The sequence below is a fragment of the Cyprinodon variegatus genome, unplaced genomic scaffold (genome assembly GCF_000732505.1).
Source record: "Cyprinodon variegatus isolate N-32 unplaced genomic scaffold, C_variegatus-1.0 Scaffold170, whole genome shotgun sequence".
NCBI classification, from domain to species: domain Eukaryota; kingdom Metazoa; phylum Chordata; class Actinopteri; order Cyprinodontiformes; family Cyprinodontidae; genus Cyprinodon; species Cyprinodon variegatus.
In genome coordinates this window covers 1,097,882-1,107,511 of record NW_015150623.1, presented here as the reverse complement: position 1 = coordinate 1,107,511, position 9,630 = coordinate 1,097,882, and the positions used below count along the sequence as shown (strand labels likewise).

Below are 9,630 nucleotides of genomic sequence, written 5' to 3'. Positions count from 1 at the left end.
GGATGGATGGATGGATGGATGGATGGATGGATGGATGGATGGATGGATGGAAGGTTGGATTGGTGGGTGGATAGATGGATGGATGGGTGGATGGATGGGTGATGGATGGATTATGACTTAGCATCCCTTTTTAGGCTAAAGCAGACATGCTTCAGAGTGATAAAAGTGCACAGGAAATATTTACTGTATTTTCTGCAACCTGAACAATTCATGATGAACGCAGCAAGTTTGCCAAATCGAATTTGCTAGTTTTCTTTTAATTAACATTTTATGCAAACATCCTCACCTATTCATAAACAACCTCATAAAGTCTATACAGTTTGTTCCAATTAAAACAGCAGATGACTCTGTTGTTGCTGCAACATGATCTTCATGGTGATTTTACACCAGTTGTTTGCTGTTTTCCAGGACAGCTGCTCACACAGGGGAGGAAGTTTCCATCCTCAGCTGGATTTAAATTTAGTATGCTGTTATTTCATGTAATGAACGCTGCTGAGTCATATGCCACTAGTAGAACAACAGCTTGACAAGTTTTAAAGGAAGATTGGAAGCCTTAAAACCAATAACAATAACTGGCCTGTGCAGTAACCACAATGCAGGTATTTTCTGTTACTCCTGCAGCTATTTATATGAACCTCTCGAGGTCATTTTTCTCTTTTCTCCTCTTAATGTATATCAAATCATAGTTTTCTAAGCTGAAGCGTGACAACTCTTGATTTTAATTCTATTTTTATTTACATTGAGAAAAATAGTCAAACATTAATTTCACAGATAAATTCTGCATCTGACCAACACTTCTTCCAATGATAGATCATTGCACATTACAACACTGAGATAGTATTATAACCTCAGATGTGCTGGTTTTACAACAAGGACAGATAAAGGACTGAGCTTGTGGCACATGGATTTAAGAGAGGAAACATGCTTTAAACATTACTCTCTTAGATATTTTTATTCCCATATAGATGACATGTGAGTCACAACTCTACTTTATGTAAAATATGATCTATAGTTAATTTTAAAATAGCAAGTCGGGAAGTTATGCTTGGCATCTCATTTTTCAGGCTCTAAATGTCCAGCAGTGCCACCGTTTAAAAAGCTATGTCTCATCGCTGTTCCCATCTGACTCCAGCATTAACAATCATCTTCCTGTTGTTTTATGGGCCATGCCTAAATTTAGGTGGTGACATTTCATTTAACATGGACTCAACTGTAGAAATGACAGCAAAGGGAGGAACAAGTTACACTCACTTAGTTTTAGATGTAGTTTAAATGTTTTCATAAGTTTCCTGGAGTAATGATTTTATCAAATATTGACAGTATCCAGTAAAATTTCAATTATCTGCAATTAGTAATTCTTGTCTCCACATCAGCTTTGATATTATATTGTTATATCCTATCAGCTGAGCAGATATTACATTGAGCTATGGCAAATATTGACGAAAACAGATTTGCCTATCAGCCCTGTGCACCCTTCTGCCATGGCCAATCATCATCGAGGACTCTGCTTTAAAAAAAAAGACTGTTCCGCCAACTGTCAGGATTTGGTTGCCGTTTGTTGACCCAAATGCAGAGGCAGGGAGGCAGAGGTGATTTTCTTTTGGGTTTGATGAAAGGTAAACTGAACACAGAGGCAGGAAATCCAAAAAACCAAAACAGGAAAAAAAAAGTCCAAACAAACCAGAAACCAGGAATCCAAAATCAAAAAATCAAAATATGAAAACAAAGTCAAAACAAACCAGAAACCATGGAGACATCAGTGGGGATACTATCATGAGGAGGAAGGCTCAGAGAGAAGTTGGAGGAAGTTATACAAAGAACCAGCACTGAATAACTGCACAGGAAGTGTATTTATGGGAGACTGAAACAAAGAGAGGGCTAACGAGCAGATTGGGAGCAGGTGTGAACAGAGCAGAAACAGGAAAGGAGCTAGGGAAAAAGGAGAACACAAGAGGGCAGCAGAGGGCAACAAATAAAAACTAGAAAAACATGGAGCAAAGTAAAACAGAATACACAAAAGAAAACATAGCAGAACCAAGACTGTAACACCAACAGATTTCTGCTCCTTCAAACTGCAACAGCCCGCCACCCCTTGCTGGTGGTGGGGGACATGCCTCTACTAATTCATCTTTGCAATAATAACATCACTACGTTAATGTTAAAAAAGGATTTAAACAAATATTTTGTCATTGTGTAATATTTTTGTCTTTAGGATCAGAACATCTTTTACAAATATTAAATCAAATTTGATCCGTTTTTAGGTGCTTGGATACAAATATAATAAAATAACTAAAAAACTTATACTAAAGTTGTATAAATAGAAATTAGAAATATACTTGTTTTGGACATCTACCTCTGTATATTCTTACTTTCGTTCTTCCAGTTTCTGAATGTTTCCAAACACAGATTTGTACATTTTGAGGGTTTTCATTAATGTTTGGCTTCTGTGTTTCCTTGTTTAGTTGGGAGCTCATTGATTCTGGTCCAGACAGCCGTTCTGGAACTGGAGCTCAGCTCGGAGACTCCCTCAGACTTTTCCTAGAGGAGACGTCAGCTTTTAAACAGCAAAATCCTGGAAAGGTAAGGCTGAAAACTCACTCAACCTAATTACAGACAGTGTGGCTTAACTCAGTTGAGATGTAAGACTCAGACTGAGTTTGGGATTAGTTAAACAGAAAGGAAACAAAGTTTAAATCTGCTGCAATAAACAAAAATAGAGCATAACAACCAAGCATGAGGAATTTTTCATTCTTTAATTTTTCCTGCTACAGTTCTGCCTGCTGGTTTGCAGTGTGTGCACATTCTTTGCTGTCTTAGGACGCTACATTCCAGGAATCATAATCTCCTATATCATAGGTGAGTAAAGAGACGTTTGGCACTTTTTCATTTTTGGAACGCCCTTTCTTGTTTTACTATGTAACAATTTATCCCTTATTATCATGATTTTTTTTATGCAGTGCTGAGTATTTTCCTTTGGCCTCTGATTTCATCTCAAGATATCAGCTTGTGGCTGGAGCCAGTTCTGCAGAAGCTGGACTTCGGCATTGGTCACTTTTTTCAGAAAATCAAGCAGAACCGTGGTAAATATCAAACAATGTGGGAGATATCTGGAACTATGACAATTATATCCTTTCTTTTAAATCAACCCTTATCTATTATATAACTTTTTAGATAAGATATTTTAAATCCAAAGTGTCCTCGTTTGTAAAAGTCCTAGAACTGGATTTTTGATTGAACTCCCCATATTTAGCTTTAGCATATCTATGTAAATACGTATTTCATTTATGTTAATAAAAATACTGACACAATTACATGGTTTTGGACCTAATCTTGCTTTTTCCAATTCATTACTTCCAGACAAGAGACTAATTCAAACTCAGACTGAGATGAAGGATGTTGAATCAGACCTTTCTTCCATGTTCCCCAAGGTTTGTAATTCATTTCAACCATCTTAATCTAATCCTGTTTGCTAAAAGGGTCCCAATATAACTAATTCAATTTACCCCTTATTATTGTATTAAGTCTGACAGTTTGTTAAACCTCCAGTGAGGTCATAGAGTTTTCTTCCCTACTTTTATACAACCTTTACATACTTTTTAGCCATGATATTAGAAAAATGGGACATTTAAAACAGACTTAACTCAAAAATGTTATTTATAAAGACTGAAAACACTTCCTTTGAAACAAATACATGCTATTGGATTTTCATGAAATTTATAGATTTAAATACAGTTACATAAATCAATTTATTTGGGGTTTTACTACAATAAGGGGTCAAATTCTTGCCGGTACTATATAAAAATATATTATTTTACTGCACCCTGCATGCATTTTTTTTAAAAAGTTATTTTTTTTTCATATTTAGACCAATATGACTGGCTTATTGGCAGTAGTCTTTCCATCTTATTGTATTTTGGAAATATCTGTGTTTTCTACTTTTGCATATTGTGTTGTGAGGTTGCAGTTTGTGTTATAAACATTCACCTAGAGTTGGCCAGAATATTAGTTATAAGGCGAAAAACTGTACGAAAAATAAAAAGCTGCAGAGGATGTGTTCCTGTGCCTCATTTCCACACATAATGTACATGTCTAGCATAACTGACCCTATAAGTGGGTCTAAACCAGTAATCTCTATTTATTCACTGGATTTCTGATAGGCCATTTAGTACACAGTGCTGTGAAGTCACCGGCAGCCATATTGGTACTCCCTATTTACAACGGTCGAAAAGTAAACAAATTGGCGCTACAGCATCGAGCAACGTTGATGTTCTCATTTTCAGGGGTGCTTAAGACTTTTAAAACAAAGATAAATTCATCGCTTTGACACACACCTGCTGTTTCATAGTATCTGGAAGATGACTGTAATTTATGGTAAAAAAAAAAAATGGGCACATCACATTGCATAGTCAGTATGAAGTCCATTAAGTTTATAAATAATGTAATATAACATATTATACAAATACATCACAACAGAATAAGTGTGATAATGGAGCATAATATACGTATTCAGATATCAACAATATTACACATGCACACTATCTGATGATGAGCCAAAAGTGCTAAATTGAAGATGTACATTTGTGTACATTGTTATGGTAATTACGTTACATTACAGGCATTTTTATAGCACGACTCCATTAAAGTAGGGACTACCAAGATTGCCGGCAAGTGACTTCAGTTTTTTTTTGCCTATCAGCAATCCAGTTTATAAATAGAGATCAGTGGGCTAAACCTGGACGTTTTAAGTCAAGCGCCCTCTTGTGGCTAAAGTTGCAGTATGGCAGTCATGATGAGGGGATTTCTTTGTTGCTCATTCTGAGCTATTTTAAGGCGACAGTGGGAAGGAATTACTAGAAATATGCAGAAGAACAAGGCTAATTATGGGTCACCATGGTGTAGAAAGGAGTTATGAGCACAGGCAGAAAGACTGTGGCAACAAAAGTTATCATGTCAGAAGCAAACAAAAACACAGGAGACGTGTGCCAAATAATTTGGATAACTTTTCCTATGAAAAAAAATATGAAACAGAAGCATTGAGCAAAAAGATAAAAAGAAATCACACAGCTAATGGCACCAGTAGCCTTAAGAATGATGTTCAGGAAAGAGTAGCTGCAGCTGGATCCAAAAAAAGAAAACAGACACAGAGCTGTAGTTGAATTTGTTTGGTTAATGTTTTATTTTAACGCCTACTGCGGCCTAAATAAATTCTCTAAACATTCAGTTACAGCAATAAAGTGACTGTAGAATAAGCATTCTGAGTTTCTGCACTGGTTACAAGAGCTGATGCATCTGCAGACCTGTCAAAACTCTGCATTTGATTTGGTAGTTCCAATTATTAAGCCTAGCTCTGAAACAGCTTGACGCTGCTTTTTATTGTGAAAGGTAATATTTCTGGGGGATTTTTGCGTGTGTGTGTGTTTCACCAGCTCGACTCTACAGTGTGTAAGGAAATGTCTGTGTCAGATACAGAAGTGTCTGATGTGACATGGACGGATAACGGCACTTTTAACCTATCAGAGGGACACACTCCCCAGACTGAGAACTCAGAAGGTGAGAAATAACAGGTTAATTGATGATTTTCCTAACTGGATAATCTTTGCTTCCTAATCATATCTTGGTCCTACATTTTCTTTTTCAGATCTTGATAAAGAAGAGTTATTTACTGCTGATCTCCCAGATTTCCCATCCCTTGATAATGGCACAACAACCAATGGTGATGATGACCTCAGCCTTGACCTTTCCCTACCTCCACTTCAGCAAGTCAAATCAAAACAATCGGCCTCTGTCACGGAGAAAGACCGGTCAGCTGACAGCACCCTGGAACAGATGGCTGACAGCGTTATCACCGCTGTAGTTACAGCTGCAATTCAGGAGAGAATAGAAGCAGCGGTCGGCCTGGTGGCTCTGAATGAAGACCCAGAGCGGTCGAGGCCTCCAGATTCCACCCAGCTGCTGGAGCTAGCCGAGGAGTCGGACAGCGATGTGGAGGACTTTGAGCTGTTAGACCAATCTGAGCTGGAGCAACTGGAAGGGGAGTTGGGGCCTGTAGAGGAGAAGGCAAAGCCCAAAGTGGAGGAACCGGCTGCGACCGACAAACCAGCCTCTTCTGGATTCCTCTCTAAACTCCTCAGGCGTCAGTAATCGGCTAAACGTTTGCGAGGGACGATTAAACAGTCACAGAGGACATTCGGAGATGAGATGGGAAATTTCTGTCACTTTTGCCTTCGGTTTGAGGATAAAAAATTACCATTTTCATCTTTTAGAGCTAAAATATACATTTAAAACAAATCTGTTTCTAGAAGAATTTTAGTCAGGATACTTTTATCTGCACGCAATCTTTACCCACAATTCAGTTTCTATTAAGATATCAACACATTTAAAAACAAAACTTGGCCCTTAAAACTATGGACTTTTATGTAAATAACTGGATATTGTGTTTGTGGGAATAAAAATGGCAGATATGCACTTTTGTTCAAACCCGTCACCCGTGCCATATTTAAACCATCTGTATTTGGACTTTTTAATCATTTCCCGTGAGCAATCAATGCGGAAAACATTTCCTTCAATGTTTTTAGAGGTTTATCAACTGCATATATTAAAGGTGGTTTAGCAAGTTTTCTGTCGTGGTTAACATTTTGCTGAATAATTTTTAGTAAGGATGCACAATATTGGAATTTTGGTTAACATATTTAAAGTCTCCTTAGGCCAACTGAGACAGATTTTTTTCCCCCCATAGACTTGCTTACAGACATTATGTACGGTAGTTTACTTCCTCCTGTCTTGCGAAGTCATTGCATGCAAGTGGTAATTCAAGTATCTTCTTCCAAACTTTAGAAAGCATCCACACCAACAACATTTTTACTTCAGCCTCAGTCCTGTGGAGGACTCATGCATCTGTTGGGTGCACTGGAACTGCTGATACTGCAGGAATGATACTCACTTATTTGTTACAAAAACAGTGCCTTTTATATAGGTGCGTATATTGGTGGAATGGCGGATGCCCGTATCTGATTTTAAAGCTAACTTTGGCTGACACTGATGGCTTGTGCTTTTATAGAGCTTTATGAAGTCTAAGGACCCCAAAGCCTTTTACACTACAGTTAGTCATTCATCTAATTATGCACACACATTGTGGCAACAGTTGCCCTGTGGCTCACTGATGAGTAAAGCTGCTGTACACAGGCCCCTACAGGCCCTCTGACCACCATCAGTAACAGAACATCCTAGTTTTAACCCTTTGAAACTTGTTGAAGGTGCTTAAATCAGTCAGAAGTCATGCATTGAATAACAGTATAAGTTTTTATCAATTATCCTGAGGCTTCACAGCCTCAGTATGAGGTTTGGCTTTCTGGAGTGGGGTCAAAGTACATCTTAGACGTGCTGAAAATTTGAATTTGAAGCTGGGACCTCAGTGTGTCTCCCAGTCCTTGGTGCAATTTGGAGGTGTTGGCACTGTTTCTATGCTCTGAACTCAACACACACCAAAATCCATGCCCTGAGTTTGCTGAGGTATTTCTTTGTCATGGAGGGTGTGAATTGTTTAATACCTAGAGGGATATGGTAATTAAACTGGAGCTATAACGTGCAGCATTGTGGGTTTGATTGTGTTTGAAGCCACTTGGTTCAGTTTTGATTCAGTTGCATTGAAATCTAAGCCATGCAGATGTGGACTAACCCCACACCATGGATAACCTTCAGCCATGTTTCATCCTTGATCTTGTTAAACTACTCAGTGGTATTGAACATCAGCAAACTCTGTAGAAAGGTTTTGGGTAACTTAAGGCAAATTAATGAGGTCCTTCTCTGTATCATAATAGACAGTATGTTGCTCTTCTATTATACTCCGAACGATATAAACTATTCCCTTTTAACACCATCCAGTTTTTCAGCTAACTTTAACTTTCATAATGTGGTATTAATCTGGCATGAAGGAGGCCTATTTGGCTGTATTCTTACTTGCACCACCCAAAGCTGTTTTTTATTGTTAAAGGGAAGTAGGACGCTCAATACTTATCTTCTCAGAAGCAATTCAAACTAAACATTCAAAGATCACATGACATTTTGAGCAGTTCTTTCAGCTGAATTTCCCAGAATTCCAAAGATGCAAATTAGTTTTTGACAATCACTGCATAGTTGTTGTTTTAAGGCTGACATGATAACATTGTTCATGACTGTGTCATTGATTGGAAAAGTTAAGAGAAACTAATGCTGTTCATTTTGTTTCCTGTTTTAGAGTTTATTGTGTACCTTACTTTAATTATCAAACATTTCTGTAGCTTGGTTGACTTTTACTTTAACATGCAGCTGGTCTCATAATTATGTGCATGGATATCTGAATACTTAAACATCCAACTAAAGTATTTTAGTGTCACTTGTGTGTTGGTTTCTTGTGGCTTGTTGTTTGCTGAGGGAATGATAAGATCTGTCTGAATCACTTTGGTAATTCTGAATTTGGCAGATCTTTTAGGATGGGAATGAGCAGAATGACCATATTGAGAGAAGTTCATGTATAATAAAAGAGATCCAGTTTGATCAAAAAATGATTGACTTAAATTCTTTCATCTCTCTTGTCTTGGATAAGGTTTATTCACCTTAGATGTTTGAGCAAGAAAACAAACATATTTTAACTTTGGTTCTGGATATGATGCCTCACAAAATTGTATTAATGCAAAGCCATTACAACAAAATAAATACATATTGTATTCGCTTTTCATTGTGTAAATTAATGCAGCATTTATTTTTCAACCACCTCCTACTGAAGTGATTTACAGTTTACCTTCACCATAGAGAGCGTTCTGACCAGCTTTCTCACTGTGTGGTGTGGAGACTGCAGCGCCCCAGACTGGAAGAATGTGAGAAGAGTGGTGAGAACAGCAGAGAGGATAATCGGGGCTCCTCTTCCCTCCATTAAAGACCATTAAAGACATTTTATCCCAGTTCTGTGTGTCCTGAGCCCGTAGAGCCCCCTTACACCCCCACCATCGACTGTTCTCCCTGCTGCCCTCAGGGAAGAGGCTTTGCAGCATTAAATGCAGGTCCAGTAGATTCTGCAACAGCTTCTTCCCCACTGCCATCAGACTGCTGTACTGTTGGAAAAAAATTTTAATTCTTTTGTAAATCCTGCATCACACTGATAACACCAAACCAAAAATACTGCATGTTTGCACCATATATATTTAATGCTCTGAACTTCCTTTTCAATCTTTTTTTTGCACCGTGTTTTTTCTCCCACACTGTTTACATTTGATAACTGCTGCCCTTTAAGAAATGGAAATATCATGAAAGCTGTACAAAACTAAATTTCATTTTGTATGCACTCTGTGCATACAAAATTACAATATGTGACAACAGGAAATGTGTTGGGAACATTTCTGTTTGCATTCTAAGTTATGGTGGATAGCAGGTAAATATATCTCATACTTCTTTTCTATTAAGGTCATGGCCAGCTAGTGCTTATATCCAGCAGTCTATGGGTGAAAGGCAAATGGACAGATTGACAGTCCATCGCAGGACAGCACACCATGCACACATACAGTCACACGGAACATCAGTTTAGAGTCACTACACTGTAAACCCGAATGCTCAAAATAATTAATTAGAATAAGTAGAGTGAAATATGCTGGTGAAGAT

The 9,630-nt window shown here is 37.9% G+C and overlaps 1 protein-coding gene across 1 annotated transcript in view; it reads left to right on the top strand.

Moving 5' to 3' along the window:
* Positions 1–8,677, top strand: part of fam134b (family with sequence similarity 134 member B) — a 33,195-nt gene extending 24,518 nt beyond the window's left edge. The window contains exons 4-9 of the mRNA XM_015378340.1: positions 2,463–2,580; positions 2,772–2,856; positions 2,958–3,080; positions 3,358–3,428; positions 5,427–5,550; positions 5,639–8,677. Coding sequence (XP_015233826.1) covers positions 2,463–2,580; positions 2,772–2,856; positions 2,958–3,080; positions 3,358–3,428; positions 5,427–5,550; positions 5,639–6,141 — 1,024 coding nt within the window. The 3' untranslated portion in view covers positions 6,142–8,677. The remainder of the gene's footprint in view (positions 1–2,462; positions 2,581–2,771; positions 2,857–2,957; positions 3,081–3,357; positions 3,429–5,426; positions 5,551–5,638) is intronic.
* The last annotated feature ends 953 nt before the right edge of the window (positions 8,678–9,630 follow it).